The following is a 27,021-nucleotide window of genomic DNA, read 5'->3' on the forward strand; positions in this document are numbered from 1 at the left end:
CTCTTCTCCAATTTTCTCTGAGGAATTGAGGACAATTATATGGGCATGATAGTGTAGGCATGACTCTTTCTGAATATTCAGACAAAGCCTTTGGAATAGGAAAATATGTGGCACAAATGATCCTGTTGCCATTAGGCTCTGGGACTACACTCATGGTCCAGGAGTGGTAGGATGCTTTAAGTTCAATAAGGGTTACAAGTATCTACAACCATAACAGATTTGAAAAAAACCCAAGATGTGTAGGAGCTTTCCCCTCATCAGGCTTCTGTCCTTCCAGTTTTCCAGTAAATTGAAACCTTGTAGGTTATTTCAGTTTGGGTCAGAAGTGTCCTCCAGAAGTGATGTTTCTCTGTGGATTCATCCTGAGGGTGACATATGTGAGGGTGAGGAATAAACCACATGATGTATGTGTTTTCCCCATGGGAAGGATCTACCATATTTCGTTGCAGATTTAAACCCCACAACTGATGGGCATCACAAAACTTCTTGCCATTTGATGCATGCTACATAAAAGGCTACTATGTACAGTCTGCCAGCCTGTGGCAGATGGCTTTCTGTACATAAAACATAAACTTTGATGTTATTGAATTTCTGTAATTGCCATTTTATTTTTGCACAAATACACTGTCATCCATCCAGTATTTTAAATGCACAAAGCACAATGTTCACCAAAGTCATGGCTTCACACATATAAAGTGACCATCAGAAACACTTAGTAGCTGCACTCTGAGAGCACTGAGGGGAGGTTTTTAAGGAGATCTTGTTCCTATCCTAGGAGAATGAGCAGGGCAGCGTTTCATGAGGGTAGAAGAACAGCAACCTCTCTTCTGAGCAGCTCATCTGCTGGTGGGCAGAGACATTGCTAAGGGGACCCACAAGAGGCAGCAGCAAGTGAACATCACAAAGTAGATGGTGGAGTGAGGAGGCCCCTGTGAAAATCCCACTCTCCAGTGTGGCAGCACGGTGCCTCAGCTCCCCACCACTCCTACAGCAGCACAGAGCACACTTCTACGAGGAACAGCAGGCAAATATTTCAAGGGAAACACAACCACAAGCACTTTCCCAGCTATGGGTTAATTTTCAGCCCGAGACACAAAGCTAGTTCAGATTTCTGAATTTTCCCATCCTTGTTCACATCGCAGTGGTTGAGCAGGATTTGGCGGAACTTGTCCAGGTCCACCCCACTAATGCTGGGCTGCAGGCAAAGAGAAAAAGAGTGCTGAGAGAGAAAATGGCTCTGGATTTCCCCAGCTTGTAAAGCAGCCCACCATGCAGCAACTGGGAAATCCACCCAAGGAAGAATGGCCAAAAGGCCCCACATCATCTCATATGCTGTGGGGCAGTAAACAGAAGATGGGGAGAGAGTGCCCTGCAAAGGCAGAAGGTGCATGGAATTGTAAGTGACTGTATAGAAATGCACTGTGACTTTTGTGCTCAGTCAAGGCCATCAGTTTCTGATCCATACAGAAGACTTCAGAAAGTTGTGCAATGGAGATCTCTGCTCTACCAGACCTGTGCTTTCTCCTGGTTTGCTCTCTCAAACCTGCTGTGCAAGGACTAACTTGACACTTCTGTCAGAATACTGCTATTTCACAGGCTAGACACATTTTACAGGCTACACAGCCTTTGTATGCTCCTAACGATTTAGGGCCTGCTCTGCTTCCCACATTCTCAGGAGGGGATCAAATTCACATGCACAGAGTGTGGTGTCCAAGGGCAATGCTGATGAAGGCCTTCAGGCACAGTACAGATTTCCCTCCTTCACACACACTCACACACAGCAGAAATCCAGCCTCCTGTCCATCCCCACACCCTTCCCTGCACACAACATGGCCAGAACACACACACACAGCCATCAGCACTCAGCTGCACTTCTCTGCTCTCTCTTGAATGGATGTGGAAGCACAGATATCCCTGTGCCAGGTCACACTGTGTGAAAATGCAACAGCTCAGGCTCAGAGGAATCTAAAAATCACATTCTGTTTGGGTCAAAAGCTCTATCTTGGACTGCATCTGGAAACTCAAGATAATCCAATGAAGACAGACTCTCTGTCCATCAGGAGCTGAAGAGACACACCAATTAAAGTATTCTTGATTGCAGACAGACTTCAAGCAATTTTCAATTGTAGCCCTGAGATGAACTAATGAACTGTGAGGTCTTTCTGCGGAGAACCACATCCACAAGGAAAACAGAAGAAAGAAATTCTGATGACCCACCTTCACTATGTCATGCTGTAACATCTGCCTAATTCAAAGTACAAACTAGAACGGACCTTTCTAAAATAGAGTTGCTAAGGGAAGCTGTTATAATTTGTGAGGCAGAATTTCTGTGATACAGTGAAATGCTCTACACTGAGATAATGACATTCTCTTCTGCTGATAATCAAACTAAAATTTGACTCTATGTTCTTACATATGTCTCTGTGTACACAGCCTTTCCAAAAGCACTGATGTTTAAGAAATATAAAGTATTAACAAACAGAGCCATGAAGATACCTTCACCAATTCCATCATGTCTTTGACAAACCCATCCACTTCTGGGCCTTCAAGTGCTCCTGTTTTGCTCTGAAAGAAGGAATAAACATCAAAACTCTCCGATGAGTCAAAACCACTACAAAACCACTGGTCAGTACCACCACCTGGTAACCAGCTTTGTAGCATAAAGTTCACAGAATCATGAAATGATTTGGGTTGGAAGGGACATTAAAACTCATCCAATTCCAACCATTTCACTATGGCCAGGGACACCTTCCACTAGCCCAGGCTGCTCAAAGTCCCATCCAACCTGGCCTTGAACATTTCCAGGGTTGGGAAATCCACAGCTTCTCTGGGCAGACCTGTTTCAGTGCTTTGTTACCCTCATAGTAAAGAATTTCTTCCTAATATCTAATATTTAAGATCCCTTTGTTTTTCACAAACAATCTCTTCCCACCAAATTGGAGCAATGCCTCCCACCACTCTGAGGGAGATGTGTGACTGTCAGAAGCAGCACTGAATTGCTGATGTCTAGCAGGCAGTTAAATGGTTGTCTGTCCTGAGCCAGACTTCTTGAACAACCATGGGTCTGGCATTGGAAGGGGGTTTATTTTTCAGCATGGTGGTGATGCAGGTCCTGAACTGCCAGAGGCTGTGAGCAGTAAAACCACCACCTTCTCTGCCTCCCTTGCATCTTCTGCTGGAAAACTGCTAATGCAGCAGCACTGGCTGTGGCAATGGAGAAAGTCAAAATGGGTCCTTGACACAAGACCTCTGAGCATTTCTCCTCCTCTGTCCTGCTTTACCTCTCCCAGTCTGGTATCTGGGCTCATGGGCCAGGCCTTGGGCACAGCTGCCACTCCTCAGTGACTCCAGCAGCACCCAGCAGGAGGAAGAAGTCTCAGCAGCACATGCTAAATCTGTCATTTACAAACCACAAGGGAATGAACTGACTCATGGGACTCACAACGTCGTAGTGTGCAAAGATCTTCTCAAAATCTCGTCTCCTTTCTTCTTGGCTGCAAGCCTGTGTACAGAGAGGACAAACAAATGAAAAACTAAAGCAAAAATTTCAAGTTTGGGCCCAGGCCATCTTAGCTGAGAGAGACAGGATCAATGTATCAAAAATTAGTGCTACTTACATCCATCTTAAATTGTAGAAGGAAATTTTCCTGGAGTGCCAGAATCCTGAATAGAGAGATTTAAATTGTGATCTTTTTGCTTTATCATCTACACACAAACTATTCTGAGCTCTCCTTGTTTGCAAAGCAAAGGGATGTTAGATTAAAGGCCTATAAAAGAGAAAAACTCCTGTGGGGTTATTTACAGAGGGCTGTTGTGGGAACACATGCTTTCCTCCTGTCTGATGGGGCACAGAAGGTGCTTTTTGGTTCACTACAGACATGCCTATTAGCACCATTGCTTCTCCCAGAGCATTTCTAGTGGTCCTGCACAACAGAGGGTGTCAGCTTCCAAAGCAAGAGCTACCAGATAATCATTCCTTGTAACTGGATTGCTGTGCTGCATTAAAGAAAGTGATTTATGGCACTCTTTTGGAGGGAAACTTGGTGGTTGTAAAAGTAAAGGACAAAGTAATCCTGGCCTGTGCACCAAGACTGGCAGAATTCCTCTCTTTTCATCTCCTAAAGCCTGTCAAGCAGTGATAAACCCTTTTCTCTCTCCAACTGCTCTGCTAACCCTGAGGTTTTTAGAGCCCATGGCACGGGGCATGCTGATCTGTCTCCTCACATGGAGGGATTTGGATTCTGAGAAATGTTCTCAGACTGGAAGACAGCTCCAGATGGCCTGGTTCCCAAAAGGGAACTTATTTAAGAGAAAATTATAACAGCAACCATCTTTAGATATTCTTCATCCTCCTCAGATTCTCCTCTAATATTACATGGTCAAAGGGAACTGCTGTATGCACTGCAGTTATTTGTGCTGGCATTTGCTGGGATCTGAAGCAGAGAGTAACAGCGGCAAAACAGCACCTCTATCCCCTCATCCTCTAAACTGGTCTTTTAAAACTGTGTCTGCATATTTAAAGTCCTATCCAGCCAATGCACATAGTTTTACAGAGAGGCATACTCCCTATGTCTAGGCAGTGAAAATCATCTAAAAAACCTCTGAGGTATCAAGGATGGAAAAGAGACAGAGGCCCATGACTCAGTCCCCAGCCTCATTCTAAAGCATCTCACCTTGGCTCTCCAAATTCTTTCCTACTGCCATTGCCAAACTCTTTTGTGGTGGCATTCTCATTATTCAAAATGCAGTAAAAATTGTTTGCAATCCCTGCTGAATATAAGGATGAAAAACAAATGCATGTCTGTGACCCTGCTGAAAGGATTGTCATCCTTCTTTTAAAGAAACAGAGCCACTGGTTACTTTGCTACTTCCTGGGAAGCACCTCAGATTATGCCAGAGGACATTGATGTTGAGGACATTGGCATTGCTCCTATCACTGACTCTAGATTCTAGATTATTGCAATGGGAACCATGTGTGGGGGAGGTGGGATCAGAGCAGATCTAAGTCAAAAGGAGGTAGAATTCAACTGCACAACCCTAGGGGGAGAGCATCACCTTGTCTAGATCTACCATTGTGAGCTGAAACACCTCATCAACATTATTAAATCCTACCTTGCCAGGTCATTCAGGTCCAGTCGTCCATCTTTGTTTTTGTCAAAGATTTTCATCTATAAATCAAGAAGACAGAGATAAAATAGATGGGCCATGTGAACACACTTAAAAAAAGCCAATATACATTTTGCTCTGCCCTGTGCCATTCCCTCTGTGGGTGCTTGCCCAAACCCTGGGCATCATGGCATCCTGTGCTAGCACTAAGTGCAAGAGTGGCACAAGGGAATAGCAAAACCCACCAGCTTTCTGACAGCAACAACCCAGAGCAAACAAATACCTGTACTGCTCCCTGGTACTGGGGATAATGGAGGGATAAATTTTACATGGGGATAAAGCAGGTCTGCAGAAAAGACCTTCAGAAACTAAATACTGACATTGCCTTGGCTGTGAAGAAAAATGCCAGAAAAAGGGGGAAATTTCTAAACACTTTCACCTGGACTCCATCTTTATCTTTGACTGTTGTTGTGGTTTCTGAGCAGCTGAGGTACAAATTGTTGGTGCTGCCTCTTCCCTGCCCATTGCTCAAGGGAGCAAGGACAGCCAGTCCATGGTAACCCTTTATTGTACCACATTTAGACTGAGATTCTGCAACAGACTCTATACCATTAAATATTCTGAGTATTTTACGCTTGTGAGGTGAGACATTTGGTATGAGCTCACTTTGCCTCCCACTGCAAGAGAGCATGAAAGTCCTACAAATGATTGAAGGCCCATATTGAGATATTTGGAAAAATGGCATCATGAGAGCCATGTGGGTGTTCAACGACACAAAGAAAGCTGTTTTCCCATTTAACTGGCCTCTGTCAAACACATGCCCTGTGCAGAGCCACTAAATTACAGAGGAAAGACTTCTGAATCTTTCTTTGTTCTAGCGCTGAGGAGACAAATAAAGCTGCCAGGCTATCCTGAGGACTTCCCTCTGGTTGCATCTCTCCAACTTGTTCCCTTCCAGCTGATCTAACTTCTTGCATGCTGCTTCCATTAGACCTCCTATAGCAATATGGCACTTTTTCCTGGTCTCTGCTGGAGCAGCAGTGGCACAAGGCTAGAGGAAGGGATGGGAGCAGAAGCTGCCTTTGCTGGTGCCACCAAGGGGAGAAATATCCTTGCAATTCTCCCACTGCCATCAGAGAGATAAATCCAAGCCTTCAGTTCTTGGCTGATAAAGGAGTTATTCTGCAGGCCATAGAAAATTATTAGTGTTCTTTCTAGAAATTAATATGCCCAGATAAGATTTTAAAAGCCTCTTTCCAAATGGAACATCAAAGCCTAACCTGGTTTTGTCTGTTGTTTGAGGAGAGAGAAAAATATCCCTACTGCTTCACTTTTGTACCTTCTCCCCCACAGGTGACTTTGTTACATCCATCTCATATCGTAGCTCTTCCTAAAGGAAGCTTATGGAGACAACCCCTATTTAGATGGCTAGAGAAAGTACCAGCATGTGGGTGGTGGGAATACCATAATCTTTGGGCTCTACAGTAACTTCAATGCTTTTGAAAATGCCACCTTAAATCTCTTGGTTTTGGCCACCAAGGAGATTAGTTACCCACATGGTCTGCAGGAACTCACTACAAAGCAGTGCAGCTGGTGATAGCATTTGCTGGGAAAGGACAGCTTTTGGTGGGAAACACAGGGTCCAGCTCTCAGGAACTCTGCTGCCAGGTCAGGGCAGCTCTGGCTGAAGGCACTGGTCTTTGGCTCACACAAAAAGACAGTATCCTTACCAAAACACACAAAAACTTACTGCATTTAGCAGTCTTTGTTCTTGACTTAGATTCTCCTAACATGTTTCTGAGCTCTTGAAAGCGTGTTTTATTTTCTAACATTTTTGCTGCATCTCAGAATTATTGTCTTGAGACTAAAATTCAGTGCTTCAGCCTAGACTTCAAATTCAGATGTTTTTCTCTCTGTGATCCTCAGAAAAGCAAACACTGGATTTCTGGGAGAATTTCAACTCTGTGATCACAATGTCCACAAAAGCTTATGGTACTAGGACAGGTACAGGTGGTTTCCTGTTCAAGAGTCAGACTTGGGAACAATTTTCATTTCACTTAGGCTTGTCTGGGACAAGTCTCATGCTCCTTTTCCAATGAAGCATCTCCAGCCTCATGTCCTATTCCAGAGAATAAATAAATGAGCATCCCAGCATGGCTGTCCTTGCCTTAGGAATTCATGTGTCCTGCCTGCCCTGCATCTGCTCTACTTTGTGGGTGCAGCATATTTTCATGGTTTCAGAAGCTGCAAATAACCAGGAGGCTGAAGAGTTTTGTGCAGTCTTAATGAAACAGACTAGATTAGAGATGGTGGTTTAGATGTGAAAGGCTTTCTGCTTCATTATCAATTTTGTGAGCATATGATTTTCAATCCTATTCATTTCTGACCCCTTAAGAATATTCCTGTAGCAGCATAGAACCCATTAAAACACATTTAATAGAGAGGTAATAAACTCTTTAGTGGATTGCTTAATGGAAGGAAACATTCTTCTCTTACACCCTATCTTTCAGCTTGATATTAAACTTTCAATGACTGACCATGTCTACTTACAGCCAGCCAACTCCCCTCCCTGACCTCCTTAATTCAGTTCTGTAAGAGAGAACCTTTGTGTTTTCTATTTGTTTCTTTTTCTGCCACAACTACCCTAAATACAATTTTCAAATATATTCAGTATTTTGAAATCCATACCAGTCAACAGAAAGAAAAAAGTCTGTCTGGAAAAGTTAGGCCAAGCTAATTCTCGCCCAGTGACTAACACATGAAAGTTGGAAAACATGTAGGGAAGAAAGGCTGGTGTTCACTGAATCAGTTCAGGTACCACAGCTAATAAGATAGATCTAATCCTGTTACTGGGACAAGTGGAGCTCATGCATACCCACTACTTGGTAATCCTGTACTGCATTACTAGGGAAACAGCCTGAGGAAATGTTTTTTAATGAAACTTTCAATTCTCAAGCATGTGAGTGTTTGATCTGATATGCTAATTGCATGCATGTGTACACAAAGAATGACAGAGGGTGTCCACCACATGTGACAAAGCATATATCATGGGAGAAGCAGATAATTGAAATAGTTATGAGGTTGTTTCTAATTTAAACTTTTGCCTTCACACACCATCTTGATATGTTAAATTTGATGGCTTTTCAGTTTACACTCTTGAAAGGTATATTTACGCTGCCAGGCTGACATGAAACACTTCAATGTGGTTAAGGACAAGGTCTGGCATGTTTAAATAGCACTCAATTGTACTAAAAGCTCTATTGCATCTAGTAGTATGCTTTATAAAATGATGCATTTCCTTGACAGTAAAGTTACTCCATGTTTTAAAGTGTTTGCACAAATTAATTCACTGACATTTTAATGGCAGTGCACCAAGGGCACACCCCCTGTTTGTTTGAATGTACTCTGAGGCACTCTGAGACAGAGAATATATAAGAGCTTGGTTTGCAAACAGAAGTTGTTACATCTCCATTTTTTTAAAATGCAAAATCAAAGCTGCCATTGGCGTTTCATTCAATAAAGGAAATATCTCTGCTTTCTCAGTGCAGTATTGTAAAGACCACTGAAATACCACAGTATGACAAACACACACATTCTTTGAAGAGTAATATAAATCTGAATTATTTTCCACGACAGAGATAAGGAAAGAAGTAAACAACCAAAATAAATAGTTATGTGATTAGCAGATTCACTAAAACCTGCTTTTATACCTTCTCTGGTTCTCTTTTTGTGTGTAATAAAGTGGGACACTGAGAGAGTCAGTTTTACTTGAACTCCTACTCTCACAAATATGTATTTTTATATATATTAGGGGCACATATGTCTAACAGCTGAAACAAAAGCTGGCCAGGGAGGGGTTGAGACTGCATAAAGACAGGTATCAGCCCAAGCTGCAGGACTGCCTACACCTCTTTCTTTAGGGATGGACGGGGCCACAAAGACATTTACAGAGTGGCAGGAAGGCCAAGTGGCCAGCAAGTTACCCTCAGGACAAAAGCTCAGTGTCCTACCCAGCCAGACCACCTGTGTCACATGGACAAGTTCTTTAGCACAGGATTTCTAAGAGTGTTTTGATTCCTAAGAGACTAAGGCATTATCTGTTGGGGTGCTCAAAAGCCTGCAGGCTCCTGAGTTCTGTTGGTTTTGATCTTCAGAAATGAAATTTGAGCTTAAATGGGATTTTCTCCTGTGTTCCCTTCTCAATTTAATGCCAGAGGTGACAGCACCACTTGCTGATTTGTGTTCATCAGCTGCGTGGGTCCTCTCAGTCACCTGGGAGAGAGGCCAGCAAGGACCACTACCAGGAGGAGAAGGGATGAGCAAAGACTGCTCATCTGCACTTTAGGAACCAATCTTGTGGGCTACACTTTACTTCTATAGTATTTCTAGAGCTTTGGGAAGTTTGCTTGGTGTGTTCACGAACATAAAAGACTCTGTTTAGGCTTTTTCTCAATACAATAAATATTTCTTTTTCTATTATTACACCTTTTGTTTGGTGGTCATAGGAGACTTTGTTAACAAAGATATGCTAGCTTGACTAGTAAGATGTTAAGGGTCTAAAATCACCTGAATTTTCTGCTCTGGCTTTTAATTCCCTCATGGGTACATTGGCATCAGCACTGAACACAGATAGACTTTCACAGCCATGGAATTGACCACACTGAATCTCTGGCATTATCCTTGCAGAGGGGATAGGCAGCAGCCACAAAAGCACCAGAAACTCCCCCAGTGTACAATAAAGGTAATCCACAGTGCACACTTAGGAATATAGATCATCCTTAGGGAAAAGACAACCTCTCTCCCTTTGCACTGTAAAGATGAGGAGCCCTCAGTTTCAGGTTTGTGCACTCGGGGCACATAGCTCAGTGCCCAGGAGAATATTTGCAAATAACCCCAGTAAAACCTGGTGTCATTACAGCTGGAAAAAATATCTATTCTGACTTCTCTGGGGTTAAGATTCCATCCTCAGTCATCACCATCTACAAGCTTTCAAATGCTGTAGCTTATGAGCAATACTTGTTATTAGTCACTGCACTTACATTATTGACTCTCTAGAATATTAACCTGTGGTGGGCAAAGACGGCATGCTGGCTGGACAACAACTATCTTTTGAATTTTACTGAAATAAATTAATGCTCAGATTAAAGGAATTTTTAATACTCCATCTGACATTATCAACATAAGGCAATGAAAAAAGTGAATGTGAGCATTGCATGTGTGACTGCTTCAGCAGAATATACAACTTAAATTGCTGAAGTTTGACTCAGAAATGAGTTTGCCCTGCATACAGCTTGTAGACATTGGGATTACAAACTAGAAGTAGTATGCTGTTATCTGGGAAGCTATGGACTATCAGAAACCATATCTTAAATCTAGTTAATATCCTAGAATTTACAATAAGTCCACAGCTACATGCATGCACAGGTAGAGAATCTGTCACTCTAAAAAAAAAAAAAAAATTTGTTGTCAAATGCATATGTGAGATGGGCATTTCTGAGCTGAAATTTCACCAGGACCCAGAAACCTACTAACAGCTTGACCTCAGGGGCTGAAGGGAGGTGGGAAGGATTGGAAAAAGTTGTTTTATTATCATTTTCCAGTGCCCTTATGATGAAGCATCAAGGGAGACAGTCTTCATTTCTCCAGCTTCGGTTAATTCAGGAAGGCAGGAAATTCTTATAATGTTATTTAAACCCTTCATCTATTTTCAGCATGCTCACTGTCTCCCAAAGCACACACTGCAGGACCCTTGGGGCCTCTTCTCAGGAGGCTCAGTGCAATACCAGGCTTCACCTCAACTTCCAAGCACTTGCTCCCTGCCAACAGCTCTTGGTCAGTGCCCATGGAAAATCAAAAAACCTACAGATTGGTTTCAAATACTCAGAACTGCAAGCGGGTGCATGTAAATAATTATTAATGCACACTTAATGACTATTAATACAAATATGTATCTCTGTAGGCATGGGGAAAAAAAACCCCAAGAACAGTGCCTACAAAGAGGCTTCCTCAGCACTGACACTTCAATTCCCCCATGAAGAGTCTTGAGAACTCAAATGTTCTTTTGTGATTTTTCCCAGTGACTTTAGTGCTTCTTAAGATTTGATTTAGCAGCCTCCCAGAGTTTGTGCAATGTCGATGTGTTCACTACCTGTTGTCTTTATAGGAGTTCATCACTTGTTCATCAAATCCCTGATCTATATCAGTGTTCTCTGAAGAAAGGATGTCAAGGTCACAAGGAAACAGAATAGCCTCTTAAGAAGCGGGTGCTAAGCAACCTGATAAAGTGATGTTCCTTTCCAGAGACAACCAATCTCTTACAAAAGAAATATTCTGCCTCTTCTCAGCATTTTTTTTAAATGTAGTATGAGATCATTCATAGCAGCACAAGGGGCAAGAATTTAGCACACCCTGGTTGGTTGATATGATATCTTCTCACACTGCTCACAAACTGCAAATATCCAGCACAGAATCATAAAACGCTGTCTTTCTTTTTTCCTTTAAGCCTGGGCTAGCTTCTTTAAAATCATAGTTTTTGCCTTCTCCTCTTTATCTCCAAAAGGCCCTAGGGTCCTCCCTGGATATCAGTAGCTGCTTAAGATGTGTGCAGCCAGCTGTGCATGCACAAAGAAAAGGGCAGAGAGCTGTATATTCCTGTGGAGACAGATGGGTTTGCAGCTCCTTGGTACACAGCTTATTTCAACTGAATAATAATTACATTGGCCCTTGAAAACCCTGAGCTGGATAGATGGACCACCCTGTGAGACCCTGTAGTTGTGTGCAGCAAGAATAGGTCCTACTCCCAAGGACTTTGTGCTCTAAAAACATAAAAGGGTGGAAGCAAAGCAATAGGAGAGAGAACTACAAGTATGTCCAATCTGCAGAAAAAGAATTACTGCTTCTGGTTGTCAAAGATACTACAGAAAGTCTGTTGTCAGGAAAAAAATGGATGGGCCACTGACCCATTTATCCTAAACAGTGGTGATGGTGGAAGAGTCCAGTGGGAGTGGGACTCTGTACTCCAGCAGCTCCTCACTGAAAGAAGAGAGATGAAACTAAGGGTTGCCATTACCCTGAGCCTTGACATCAAACCTTTAAGTCACTTTTTCCCTCTTCAATCCAGCCCTGCAAATGCAAGGCTGAATCTTTTGTCCCTCCTTGGAATTTTGCCTTCTTATTTCAGATAACTTCCTGTGCAATCATTTGTGGAGTGTATCTGATGCTGTAAGATGCTGCCCATGTGGATAATTTGATGTTACATACAGAATTAATATCCTCTATTCTATACCAGGATATCATAGGATAAGATTATGCCTGTGGCAATTTCACACCCTGCCTTAGTTTTTGGGCTCAGGTGTGTTTATAAACATCCTTGATCTTCAGCTTAGAGAAAAGAATTGAAAGGAAAAAAAAAAAATCATCTGCCATACTCTCATTTTTAAATAACCATTAACATCCCTGATTCTTTTGGCATTGAAGCTCGGCAAACCTTTGTCCTCAGGAGCCAGATTTACATTTCAGATCATAGATTTCCCTAGATATATAAAGCATCCCTTTTCCCACATCAAATCTTATCTTGTAGCATAGAGATTAAAATGCCTCTCTGGAGATACAGAGCCCTTCTACAAGAAACCATAGGAAGAGAAACCAGACCTCTTGGTGCTCAGCCCTGGGCTGCATTGATACCTAGCTGCGTTGGGGTAGTGGAATCACAGATCTTTCTTGGGAAATTAAAGGGAAGGGAAAAGAGTTGGAGGAAATGAACCACCCACTACAAGCTTCAGATTGCCTATTCCCCAGCACCTGATCAGAGATTAGGCACTGGGGATGGAAACCTTAATGGAGCAGAATGAAAGATATTTGCTATCAGCAAATACTACCTGAAAGATTTTTGTCTTAGCTGTAACTTCTGGGCTTTTTTTTGTTTTCAAACCCTGCCAGTTGGAAAATAATTTCTGCAGCTGGCATTCTTCTCTCTTCACTATCTTATAAATATGAAAAACAAAATATACACTCTTCTGTAACAGTACAATTTCTCACATTGCTCTAAAGGGTCACATTTCTAGGCACACACACATCACACATATACAACATGGTATTGCAAAATATTTGGGCAGCTCCTTGTTTGCTTGCATACCAAGCTGGTTTTTAGGTACAAACACAGATTTTGTGCCAAGAAACAAGGCAGTCCCATCTGAAAACTATTTAGAAAATTGCAGTGATAGATGTCTGCTAGTGGAATTTCAATTATACCCTAGAGAATGACATCCAGAAATGAGATTTTTTTTTCGCCTTTTCCTGTTTTTAGATGTTTAGATATAATAAGCTCCTCTGAAGTTCAGGTGACTGATGCTAAAGCCACATCAAATACTACGTTGTTGATTGCAGTATAAAAGCTATACTGTGATAAGTCAGGTGTAGAATTGAAACTTTCAACCTCTCAGTCTTTCAGGGATGCAGCAGGGTGCCAGCAAGGCTTGCTGGGCTTTTCAGAGCAGAAAAGCCAGATACCTACATGTCTTGGGAGCAAAAGGATTTGCTAGGAGGAAGAGAGGGAAGGAGGATCTGACTGAAGCTGAACATATCCTGAAGAAGGACGCACCTCAACCATATTTAAAGGGGTTTAGAGCTCAGCCTGCTTTGGTGTAAAGTTCAGCTCTTTTCTCATAGGAAAGAGTTAAACTCTCAGCAAAACTGTCTGAAATGCATTCACAGCTGATGTCCAGTGCAAAGAACTGTTAGCAGCAGTATGTGCTAACTCCCTCCAGGGATCTCTGACACACCTTTTAAGAGGGCTGCAGACATTGAGCCTAAAGGAGATTTTAGGCTGTACTCTGGTCTAAACAACACTAACTCTATCTTTTCTTACCATGGTATCAGTATATTCTTCCAGCTTTACTTCAGCAACCATCTTGTTATGCTGCAAAAAGAGATCTCGCAAGAAATCCTTTAGTAAGAAAAGAGCAAAATGTTACTCTCTAGAGTAAATTCAAGAAATTCCAATAGAAAATTCAATTAAAATTGATCAGGGTCACACAAATCTAGTTTCACATTCCTGGTTAGTACTAGTGTCTTCAGTTTGACAAAGTTCAATTTGTTTTAGCTGAAACATGGGGGTTTTTTTAATAAATTTGAAAGTAACTAAATTTCACCAGAACAGGCATACTGGAGTGAGTCCTAATAGACTCACAAAATAAGCAAAAGTCAACATAAGTCCTGCAATACTTTCTAATTGATCTCAAATCAAAATTTTTGCTATTCAGTAAAATACTCAAGCCTCCTCTTACATCTTTGCTGGGACACAGGCTGAAGGCACACACTGAGACTTCAGCACATGATGTGCAGCCATGGGATGGACTTCTGTGACTGCTGGCTCAAAGTGTTTGAGTTATGGTTTCTGAACAGGTTCTTGCCTCAATTGCCTGAGCTTTAATGAGAAATCAGTGTTTGGAAAACCTGCATGTTCAGGAAGAGATTGTGAAGAAATCCACAATAGCTTTGGTTCTGCTTAGCTGGGAGAAGCATATGTGCAAAGTCAATGTGAGGCAATGCTTGTGGGGCTCACTGGATGCCTCATTTCACCAAGACAACTGGGGTCATGAGACAAGGCCAGGGGGAAGCAGGACATTGAGGGCAACAGCAGACAATCCTCCCTCCTGCAGGGCCCCTGAGACCATGCCAGAAGGCACAAGTCCTTAAATTCCCTATGAATAACCCAGAAATGCCATTTGTGAATCACACAAAAAGACAGCAAATTGGTAAAGCCACTGGAAGGGCTCCCATTGACATCAGTGAACTGTAGGTCAAGCCCAAAGAGATTTGTTAGAATAACTTACTTTGAGTTCACCAGCTGAAATAAATCCACTGCTGTCAGCATCGTAACTGCGCCAGATCTGAACGGGAATAGATTGATGCCAGCACATAAATATTGCAGTTACTCATGATAGATTGTAAAGATTCAAAGCAGAACTTCCATAATGAGCAAGTTGTTGCATTAGCCAATGTTTAATTAATTGTAGATGAAATAAAATAAACTTTTTGCACAATAGCTTTTACTCACACTTGAATGCTGCACATGCTACATGCTGCTATCATGTGTTTAATGCAGACACACTGTCTACAACAGGAAGACAATACTAAGAAACTGTTTTGCATTTCTTACCTAATTTGTGCATGCAGCTTTCTTTCATTGCTCTGAGTCAAGGCCATACACAACAGGCCATTGATGTGCAGAAGCCCCCAGCTTGTATGTGAATTAAAAGTAACTGTGTGCAGTCTTGGAAAAATTGAAATTCCATGTTGGGCTACTTGTGGGCAGAGATCAGAGGAAGATTGGTCAAAGTTCTATGGGCTTGTTAACCCAGCTTGTGGAGGTTTCCTCTCCATGCCCTAACAGTCTAATGTTTCAGGATAAATTGGTGCTTAAAACATGCCTGCTCTGTTGTCTTGGTCTGTACTGTACTGCAGGTGAGGAGCTGCACAGGTGAATTGATGAGTGGGGATGTTTTGTCTGTAGCATGACTGATAGGTGGCTGAGAGTGTTTGTGAAATGTAATGAGTTCTCTGGGTACCCTTGGTCCAGTCCTAGACACCACACCTCTGTTTTGCTGGTAAATAATGTAAAACCTTCTGTACCTGAACAGGTCAGAATGTGTTTTGCTTCTACAATACCCATCTATTTCCCAAGTAGTGTTCTACAGGGGACAGAGGGGTGGTGTTGAAAAGGCTGGTGGTGTGCAAGGGGAAGGAGGCAGTGTGGAGATACAGACCCGCATGAATTCCACGCTATTGTCCAAGGGAGTTTCCCGTCGGAAAAGCAGTAAGAAGTTCTCATCATCCGGCAAGATCATATTCGCAAGCTGGATAAAAAACATTTTTAAAAAATCCCCACAACAAAAAACCAAACCCACACCATGAAAGTAAAGAAAAGAAAAAACTTGGGTAGCTGCTGACCTGTATGTGAAATATAGGTTTGACATGTTTCTCCCTTGGAAATAAACTCCAGACCAAAGGATCTGGCCAATTTAATACTCTGTGAGTCACCTCTTCTGTTTCCAGGCTCTATCTTCCAGATCTCCAAAGTCTGCTACAGGTCTTAATCACAGAATGATTTGGGTTGGAAGGGACCTTTTAAAGGCCATCCAATCCAACTCCCCTGCAATGGGCAGGCACATCTTCAACTAGATCAGCTTGTTCAAAGCCCCGTCCAACCTGGCCTTTGATGTTTCTAGGGATGGGGCATCAACCAACTCCCTGGGTAGTCCCTTCCAATCCTTCACCACCCTCATTAAATGAAGCTTCCTTAATCTACTCTTAATCTATCCCCTTTTAGTTTAAAATCGTTACCTCTTGTCCTATTCCTACAGACCCTATAAAAAGTCTGTTCTAATTCTCCATTTGTCTATAAAAGAAATCCTTGGCTGGGGTTGGGCAGAGATACCTCCTGGATTTGCAAGCGTCCATCTGTGGTGACATCGTAGACAGACATGAATTGCTCCTTCATCCTCTGAACTTCTTCTTCTGTGATGGTGCTCTGCCATGGGGAAAACAACATGTGCATGAAAATTGCTGAGGACACCAGCAAGACCCTCCTGGAAGAAATGTCTCCTCACTCACAGTTAATCACCAGGATCATTGCATTCTTACAGTTGGGGGTAATGCTTTTAAAACCCCACAGACACATCACTGTGGATGAATTTTTGGAAATAAGTTCTGTGCATATCTTTGCAGCTATGAAGCTTTCAGTTGGAAAATCAGTGTTTGGAAACCCCAAAGTCTTTCAGTGACACCTGCTTCTTTAGCCAACTGCTCCCATTATATTACTGGGGTTTGGTTTTGCTCAAGTGTGTGTTACAGCAGTTTCCATCCTGCTTGTTTTCAGCTTGTGTTTTTCAGGAAGATATCCTTATCCTCGAATGACATCTCTGCAGTTCATTAGATCATCAGCCTTGAAAAGTGTCAGTGGAACTAGATTGCTGCTTATTATTGTCTACCAGCTGATTTAAGACCTGGCACCAAGCCCTGTCAGTGTTTCTGGGTTAATAGCACAGAATTTCAAGCAATTGACATACCCTTTGTATCTGCTCAACCCTGTAATAGATTTATACATAGTGAGGAATTCACCAGACTTGTCAGGTGATGTGTTTTGACAGGCATCACTGTGACGGGTGAAATACAATGCTTAGGTTCATCAGGCACAGCTTATTTAGGGAAACCATGAGGATACTCACTCTGACTGGACTACACAAAACATCATGTGAAAAGGCTTCTGGTCACATGAGCTTTGTGGCTGGGCTGGGAAGCTCACCTAGTTAATCTTTCCCAAGCAATTAAGTCCTATGTTACCCCCAGCACCTACACTGTGCAGGTCCTGGCTTCTCTCCCAGTCGTGTGGTAGCTCTCTCTAGGAGGGGAGGGAAGGAAGGGAGAAGGTAACCCACACTGGATTGTGGCATCCCTTGGTAGAAATTTTTACAAGACAATAAATTAACATCTTCCCAATCCCTGAATAAAAGTCCTTCAAAGTTTTTATCATCTCTACAACCAGGTAGATGTGGGACTACAGCTATTCCTCCCTAGGTCTCCTATGACCCAATTTCTCATTCTTTCCAGCTGCTATTGAAGCTCCATTAGGTTGTACACTCCCTTTTTTATTACTGTGACACAAGACCGCGAGTGACTTTCCCAAATTTACCCAGTGCACAGTTCCATGCAGTGCAGCCCTTGGGATGCATCCTTACTGTGTAACACCACAGGTGTCAGCTCTCAGTTTGCTACTGAAACACCAAGCAGTGATCCCACTGGGATGCACCCAAGGTGGTAAGCCCCAGGAGGAGTGGCATAGCTGCAGGAATCCCCTTTCCCATGGTAGTGTCCAGAAGGCTCTGTGGGCTTGGGTATTGAGGGCACAGGACATCTCTGAACACACACTTCGGTTTTCTTTCCCCTTGGCATTATAACTCACCCTCATGCTATTTCAATTGCCTTCTGACAGCACCTTAACACCTTTGAGACACCTCCCAGGAGTAAGGCGAGCCTATCAGTTGCCAATTTCAATAGGCTTGCAGAGTACACTGAAATAATCAATCCTCTGAGCCCCGCAGGATGAGTTATTTCCAAAATGATAATCATAGCTGATATTTGAAAAGTGTGATGTGCAATTCAAACTAGTCATTTGTTAAAATGCTTATTGCTCAACTTGGTGTCAGCTATTAACCACCACTTCACTGAGCTTTCTGTTGGACACTGTTACCTGCACAAAAATAGGACAGTCTCCTTCTTTTTATAAACTGATTTAAACTGTAGGATACATCAAGTAAATGCCTGGAATACTTACAATGTTTACACAGTTCCAAAAGCTTTTAGTCCAAGGGGTTACACTACAGTGGATTTTTCAATTTGGACAATCTTTCTCTCTTCATAAATATTCTACTTATACTTAAACACAACTGGTAATAGTTCTACCAAAACCCAGCCTTTACTCACAAAGAATAAAATAATAAAACACAAACTAGCTTTCCCAAGATGCACATTCAAGACAAAATTATTTCAGTATTAAAAACTTTTACACTAATAAAAATTCACCTCATGTTACGACTATTAGGTTTCAACGGGGACCCTTCTCTTGACCAAAAAAAAAAAATCCCAGAAGACTGAAAAAAACCCCAAGAGATCAAATAAGACATTCCAAACAGAAACTAAGGTTGGGAGACCTGGTTTTCAAGATTGACCTATTGGCTGTACAAACAAGTAGCTTGCCCTATTTTCCTTCCTATTCCAGAAACATTTAAAAGGCTGGAAAAACCCCATACTTACCTGATCTGTTCCCCTTGACCAAGCAAGGTCAGTGATCTGAAGGCTCACCTCACCCCACTAGTGGAGAGGCTGGGGCTGCACAAGAAGTTGGGAGGGGACACAGCCAGGACAGCTGACCCTAAAAGATATACCATACCATACGGCATGGTGCTCAGCATATGAAACTGGGGAAAGAAGGAGAAAAGGAAGATGTTTGGAGTGTGGTGTTTGTCTTCTGAAGTCAGCATGATTGAACACTGCTTTCCTGGACATGGCTGAACAGCTGCCTGCCCATGGGAACTGGTAAATGAATTCTTTGTATTGCCTTGGCTTGTGCCCTTGCATTTTGCTCTACCTATTAAAACATCTTTATCTCAACTCATGAGTTTTCTCACTTCACTTTTCTGATTCCCTCTCCCATTCCACTGGGGAGTGAGCCAGTGAGTGAGTGAGTGAGTGGCTGTGTAGGGCTGCCTGCTGGGCTAAATAATGATGTAACAAATAGCAGCATACAAAAATGTGCCTCTTGTCTCATAAGATGGAACAGGAGGAAATGGCAGCAAGTAAACCCTCTGCAGCTGAGCACATCTTTCTTTATCAGAAAATGCTGTCTTGACAGCTGTTACGTTGTCTATCTCAGGCAACAGATCCTTAACCAATTTCAAAGGTTTGCAAAGCTTTCCCTTTTGTAAGGGTTTAAGAGAATGCTGTTGTATCCTTTCCAGTCACTGTATAGAGAAGCCTTTCTCAAAATTCCTTCTTTTCCCTGGTGCATGCACCTCCCTGAGTTTGTGGATGATGTGTGGTTTCCAAGGGCTGCTGCATGTTCTCACCGCAGCCAGGAAAGAAATCTCTCCTACTTACCATGAGGAGAAGGCCATGTCATTTTTATTCTCATAAAAGAACACAGTTTAAAATATTGCTGTGACTTTTTAACATACCTTTCAGGGTTAACAAGTAAATTTCTTACTACAGATGTTCTTCCACAGAGTTTTACGGAGAAAAGCTTCTGTGCTTCAAGTTGCTATAACAAATGAATTTTCTGCTTTCTCTTTCCATGTCCAAGTCTCTGCTGTCCCTTTTGTGAAAACCCTTCAGAAGTATCTGTAGCATCACAAAGGTAATCTGGTTTTTAATAGTGTTTGTAATCATGGAAAGGGCATGATCACATATTTTTTATATTTCTCCAGCATTTATTTTATATGGCTGGTTATGATTGTTTGGAAACCTGCCTTTTTTGTTAATCCATTCCTTTTATATGGTTGCACTCTTTGTCTCATGCTGACTAATTAAATTTTTTTCTCCTTAAGGGATTGATGTGCTTGGCAGAATTTTGCCCTGATGAAAACACAACTATGAGTCACTTGGTTTGGGGGGCAAAAAGAGAATGTATGGAGCACTGCAGAGCCTTTTCTACTTGATGAAATGGAATGTTTCATTTAATTCCTGCTGGTCAGAAAATCCTGTAATAAACTGATTTATTTTTTCTTCTTGACATGATTTTAGAAGCAAGCTACTATATTGATTAGGGTATAAAAAAGGATAAAGCTACATTTAAGTGATGATTATCCCCTGTTTCTTGAAAAAAACCTAGAGAATTTTCTGAAAATGCTGGCTCAAACATGAGTTTGATTTTCATTCTAGTTTTTCAGCCAAATAGGATAGAAAAGCCAAGGGTCCCACAGATATCTAGTTCCTACAAGATCTATGAAAATAAATCGTGTCTGCCAAGAAGGAGAGCTGGCAAACAAAATCAACAACTATTATCATGCCAAAAAGCTACACAGTACAGTTATGAGGCTAGCAAGGACCAGATGAGAGACATCAGAAATGTACACTTTGACTTCAGAAGAAGAACCTTTCATTTTTAGGCTAGACATTTCTTCATTGTAAAAACTAATCTCGCTAATTACTTTGTTACCCCTGTGTAGGTCGGATTGGCTGCATAATTGTGGGATATCACCTTATATCTCCTTTGGGCCAATCTTGCTCATTTAACTTCAGTGCTATCACTTGAGAATTTGGCCCTGTACTGTGGTTAGGATTTTTGATTAGGATTTACAGCACTCCTGCATGCGACAATAGATGAGCACTTACCCTGTCATCCTGCATCACGTTTTTGGTTCCTTTTTTACCTCTTATCAGCACAAATGTGGGAAACCTTTTTTCCTGTAGTAGACATCAGCAACTAACAGAGGCTACTCCCTGTGCCATCACAGTTTTGTGGTTAGGTTTTGGACATTCTGTCCTCTCTGCTAGGCTGAAAGTCATTTGACATGAGTTTGGATGATGAAAATATATCATGTTTTTACCATGAGTATGTTGAGTTTGCATTAAGAAATACCTTGAGGCACTTCCATGTGTTAATGTAGGGGAACAGGACCAGGAGTTGGCCAGGGTAATCAAGGCTGATGAAAGCCACACCTAAAGAAATAACTTTATTTGGCAATAATGAGAATAATAGAATGGCTTTGGTTGAAAGGAACCTCAAAGATCATCCAGTTTCAACATCTTCCTCTAGACCAGGCTGCTCAAAGCCCTATCCAACCTGAACACTTCCAGGGATGGGACATGCACAGCTTCTTTGGGCAACCTGTTCCAGAGCCTCTCCACCCAGGCAGGAAAGAATTCCTAACATTTAATGAGCCAGGATTGCCTGAGGGTTAGAATTCTAAAATATTTTGGATGTGGATGCAAGCTGATTGCTTTGTGCTGGGGTCTTTGTGATATTCACCTGCTGGCCACCATTGGCCTTAGGTCTCTTGAGGTGGTAAAGCAAAGGGAAAGTCTGCCTTCAATGGCTTTGAGGCTGGCCATCAAACTTTGTTTGACTAGCTGTTGCACTCCTGACCATGCTAAATTATACACATTATTTAGACAATGCAGTGTGCAAGGCAAGGATGAAGTGCAAGAGTAGCTGGAGGATGCTTCTATTCTTTGGAAATAAAAAGCAAAGACAAATCCTTAATGGCTGCTCAGAGTGAGCTCCAGAAGACTAACTTCAGTTCCTTCCAGTCACAACTGGTGGTTTTCAGGCAGGAGGGACTTAAATAAGGCTAGTACCTGTCTCGTCTGACCAAATTTATACTTTAACAATTGTTGTGGTCTCCTACACACTTACAGTTAGGTGAACACAGTCATCCTTTATCTGAAAGTTTTCTATCTAATTTGAACATAATTTAAGCAAAGTGAAATACTTTCTGGGAAAGTCCAATAGCAATGTGCACTTCTCTCCATATTTGCCCAGGCATCATTGGTTTTATTCATACTTTCAGTAATCCTAAATCCTAATTTACAGCCATTCCTCTATAAAATTCTTATCTAATTATTATAAGAATATACATAGAGCTTCATTAAAACCATAGAAAAGGGCAAGAAAGGAAGATCCTTCGTGATCTTGATACAGAAACAAAGATGTACAGGAATGTCAGACAGAAATAAAGGAGCTATAGTTCCTGTTCTAATAAAATTACTTCTTTTATGCTGGAAGAAACTCTCCTTTCCACTGAACTTCCAGCTCAGTATATAAAATTTTAGAAAAAAACATGGAAAGAGGTGCCATAATGTAGAAGAAAGGGGTTTCTGAAAGAGGAGAAGAGAGCCCAGGCAGCTCATGGCAGCCACACAATAGCAGGTTGGAAGCTTGAGGCTCAAATGGTTAGACAGAAGTCACAGCAGTGATAAGAGAAACAGATGGATATGTCAGCAGCTTGAATATGTAGTGGTGTTATCAGGATGAATTACACACACCTGGAAACAGAAGGAATTTTCTTAGGACTGGGAGAATAGAAATAGAATATTCCAGTTGGAAGGGACCTACAACAACCATCTAGTCCATCTGCCTGACAACTTTGGAACTGGACAAAAGTTAAAGTGTATTGTTTAGTGCATTGTCCGCATGCCTCCAGCATTGCTGGAGGAAAAGGGACAGGAAGCAGCATCTGGGATTTGGCTGATTTACTACAGGTCTGCCTTTGTTGCAGTTTTCCCTTTCCCTCCACAATTGTTGATGGTTCAATAAAATACAATTAATTGGCCTCCACCACTGGATGCTATTTCAAGTTTCTTTCCTTGCTCTGAGCTGTTAGGAAGAGCTGTGTCTCTCACCTCCCCGACAGGCTCGTTTTTGTATTGTTTTCCCAGCTGCTCCCATCCCCTGGCATTTAGTGTCAGCTGGGGATGCTGCAGAGTAACTGGGAAGAAAAACAGAGCTGAAGGACCACGGTGGTCATTAAGAAAAATAACAGCTTAGAGAATGCAGGCTGAAAAAATATAATTATGAAGGCATTCTCTATTCAAGCAGAGACAACTTCTAGTGCTGATAACATTATTTATCACTTGTGTAGCACTTCAGACACAGTCACTAATTAATCCTTGCGACACATCTGTAAGTCGTGCCAGTATATTGCTGTCTCCCCCTTTTACTGTGCAAGGAAACAAAGATGTTAAGAACCCAAAGGAGTAAAGGTCAAGATGAGTGGTATAGCAGGGAGATTCTCAGTCCCAGCTCACTGTTTTATCACAGAGGACACTTTCTGTAGGACAGTAAAACCAAAGCAGAGGGGTTGCCTGCCATAAGCACAAGCCTGTACAATATAAATCATGAGAAAAAGAGAAAAATGGATCACTGTTGTTAGACAAACTAATTGTACAAAGGTAGCGAAGACTTTTGTTTAACTTGGTGCTCAAGTGCCCCAGGGGAGTGGGCAGAGGACTGCTCTCAGCCTCCCAGGACAGAACTCCCCTTGGTTTTTTTGCAACAAAGGCTGCCTGCAGCCAGTCATGTAGTTTTATCCCTAATATTACCAGAGCAGAAATACTGCCAAAAACAGACAAGAAGAATAGAGGAGAAAAAACCAAAATCACTTGAGAGCCTGTTGGAGCACCTTGGATGTTATTGAGCTCTGTCTTCCAAAATTAGCCTATTTCCTCTATTTGACAGTAGGAGAGGGAGTTGGTTCTTTCTCCATTCAATCTGTGCTAAACTATTTCTTTTAATGGCAAAACTTAGATAGCAGAAGCAAAGAATATTCAAACTGGATCAGGATGTTGAATTAAGCTGAAGTTATCCAAGCAGGGGTGCATAACAAGCAATAAAACTAATACTGACCTCTTAAAAGTGGGATGTTCATCACTAGAACATCCTCAATTTGCAAGTTCTGTGTGCTGATAAATGACACAATGTAATGGAGTTCACACTGGTATCAGCAAGACCACAAAAACTGCTGTAACACACTGGGCTTGCTATGCAGCTGGTGTGATGCTGTCCCAGGCCCTCATATGGGGGATGCACAAGGGCAGATATGGCCTAGAGTGGGGCTTGGAGTTTCTCTTGACTCACATCCTTAGGAAGCTGCCTTCAGCATGAGATCTCTGGTTAACCCTGGATTTTATCACCATCAGCTCACTGCAGAGAGCTCCACTTGGAGGTCTCACTGCAGCATCGAGCTCTGCAACCTCATTTTAAACATCTCCTTCAACATCTCATGTTTGCTGTCACTGAGTTTGTTTGAGTATGCTTTGTATTGCTGTTTCAATACCCCAAGACTAGCAGCTCCCAATTTCATCTTTTGTTCCTGGGTAAAAAATCATGATTTGATTTCTCTTTAAATCAACTTTTCTGTGTCCCTAAATATTCTTATTGCTGCCTCTCTTTTGATTAGTTTGAAGTATTTTTATGTGCCTATCTGTTCATCTAATCATCCATGCTCTGAGAGACATTTCTGCAGAAACTGACAACATTTCAATCCAAATTCACTTGCAAATTAAATAAAAATATACTTGAAAAAATTACTAACAGCTTCTTTTTTTAAATTGTAGCCCTAGAGATCCAAGAATAATAATTGGCTTGTAAGTACAATTTTGATTTTACACTCAATACTCATGATTTTATGCCTTTTATCAGCTACCTCTTCTGTCTTTGTTAATTACTTTTTGCTTAAAGGAATTTTTTCATCTCTGGTTTTTGGCACACCCTCTCCTTCCATTTGGAAGATGTTTCCTCCTTTTCCTATCTGGACAGACTCTGTGTAGTAAAAATATTATTATATCCTTTGTATATTTCTGAGTGCTGGTCTGAGTGGCAGGATTTCTCCTTCACTGATGGTGACACATAAGCAAGGCATGACCTGGAGCCAAGGAAAGCAGCTCCTGGAAATTGTAGTGCAACTTCTGTTTGCACGGAAATGCCGATAATGAGAGAGGGGAAATTCTGCCAAAACCAGGAAAGGAAACCAGGGGAGAAACCCCGAAACCCTGTAGAGCCAGGTCTGGATCTTAGAAGCAACAGAATTTACTCTCATTTGGCTTTTAGCCATTTGTGGTAATATAGACAAAAGCTGTCTTCCTAAGCACCATTTAAAATTAATGACAGCATATTTGTTAAAAATTGACCTGGGAAATAAACCTATCATATTAACAAAACAAATCAGCACAGGTTGAACAAATAAACCATGAACATTGTCCTCCCGCTCAGCCAGCCAGGCTGTGTGCTGGTGCTTTTTCACTTGCTTCTACTCAACAACAGTAAATGACTTTCTCTCCACGCTGCCAACCAGCCCCTTCAGCTGGTGCCAGCTGCAATCTCACCCTGACCAGCAGCTGCTGGGCTGGAAACAACTGATCAAACTGCTCAGCTGACTTAAATGCCACCCTGTTGCCAAGAGAAAGGCTCTTTACCTCGGGATTGCTAAGGAAGTCGGCAATCTGGGAACAACAAACACAAACCATCTCTCAGCATAACTTTTCTGCTTGGACCTGATGCACAATAAAGTGGCACAGTACTTACTTCTGGTCCCAGCTTCTCCAGGAGATGATGGAAAAAATCGTCAAGCTCTTTCCCTTCTATGTAACCATTGTCTAAAGAAAAAGCAAATATATTAATGGTTGGGGTACTGCCCGAGTTCCAGGAGCTGTGTCATGAGTGGTAGCACACAGGTAGCCCAAGGCTTCAGGGTCAGGATCTCAGCTGCCTGCCTGCTCAGGGGAGCCCCATGACTCCCAATTCCATCTGTTCACTCCCGTGGGACAACTGGGCACAGCTGCAGTGCTCCCTTCACAGTCCTTTTTCCTACAGAAAACTTTTCAGAAACAAAAATAACCCCCAATCTGGGACCAGAAGAGAGAACAGCAGATGAAACATGGAAATGATCAAAAGGCAAACTTTTAGGGTGAAGAGAGGGATTTGCAGCTGATATTCACAGTGAGGAGGAAGAAGGGGGCTCGAAAACACTTGCAGGACGTGGTAGGGGTAAAGCTTGGACATGTTGGCCCCATGGGCAGCATTCCAGGCACCCCCACACACACCCTGAGGGGCACCCACACATACACACACACACACACACACACACACACACCCTGAGGGGCACCCACACATACACACACACACACACACACACACACACACCCTGAGGGGCACCCACACATACACACCCTGAGGGGCACACACACATACACACACACCCTGAGGGGCACACAAACCCACCCACACCCACACCCTGAGGGGCACCCACAGCCCCTGAGGGGCACCTACACACACACACCCACCCTGAGGGGCACACACAGACACACACACACACACACACCCAGCCCCTGAGGGGCACCCACACCCACACCCTGAGGGGCACCTACACACACCCCCCCGAGGGGCACCCACTCCCTGCCCGGACCGAGCCCTGCCCACACACCCTCAGCCGGCTCCCCCCTGTGTCCCCACTTGCCGTCGGCGTCGAAGCGCCGCCAGGCCCCGAGGAAGGCGGCGGCGTCCAGGCGCCCGTCGGCGCCGCTCTCCATGGTGCTGCTGCTCTCGGCCCGGCCCTCAGCCTCCGCTCTCCCGGCGGCACAGCCTCTGCCCCGGCCCCGCCGCCGGGCCCGGCTTTCAGGGCGGCGGCCCCGCCCCGGGGGCGGCCCCACGGGGGTCGCGGGGGGGAGTCTCCCCCTTGCCGGGGCTCGTCCCACCGACCTGCTGCCCGCCGGGTCCCTCTCGGGTGTGCTCGGGCACGGGCTGTGGCAGGACGGGGCTCAGGCTCGGCCGTCGAGGTGCGCTGGAGCAGCCCGAGCGAGCAGCCTCCTCTTCGGAAGAGCCGTGCGCCGCTCGCAAACCACCTTTAAAGTTTCAAACACCCC

At 42.9% G+C, this 27,021-nt stretch overlaps 1 protein-coding gene across 1 annotated transcript; it reads right to left on the reverse strand.

Moving 5' to 3' along the window:
• Window positions 1-603: 603 nt before the first annotated feature.
• Window positions 604-26,733, reverse strand: SCGN (secretagogin, EF-hand calcium binding protein). The gene is made up of 11 exons (XM_079302224.1): window positions 26,616-26,733; window positions 25,685-25,755; window positions 16,544-16,636; window positions 15,873-15,962; window positions 14,940-14,996; window positions 13,973-14,050; window positions 5,113-5,168; window positions 3,618-3,663; window positions 3,443-3,502; window positions 2,497-2,565; window positions 604-1,195 (listed from the first exon to the last, which is right to left on the reverse strand). The coding sequence occupies exons 1-11, from the start codon at window positions 26,686-26,688 to the stop codon at window positions 1,067-1,069; spliced, it is 822 nt and encodes a 273-aa protein (XP_079158350.1). The 5' UTR covers window positions 26,689-26,733; the 3' UTR covers window positions 604-1,066.
• Window positions 26,734-27,021: the final 288 nt, after the last annotated feature.

Source organism: Erithacus rubecula (genome assembly GCF_903797595.1).
Source record: "Erithacus rubecula genome assembly, chromosome: 3".
NCBI classification, from domain to species: Eukaryota; Metazoa; Chordata; class Aves; order Passeriformes; family Muscicapidae; genus Erithacus; species Erithacus rubecula.

Bases quoted from the DNA above. Each gene is read 5' to 3' on its own strand.
- SCGN (XM_079302224.1), bottom strand. From the start codon at position 26,688: ATGGAGAGCGGCGCCGACGGGCGCCTGGACGCCGCCGCCTTCCTCGGG. The intron at 16,637-25,684 runs GTAAGTACTGTG...TCCCCATGGCAG, and splicing joins TGGAGAAGCTGGGACCAGAA to AGCACCATCACAGAAGAAGA. The intron at 1,196-2,496 runs GTATCTTCATGG...CTTTGCCTGCAG, and splicing joins ACATGATGGAATTGGTGAAG to CCCAGCATTAGTGGGGTGGA.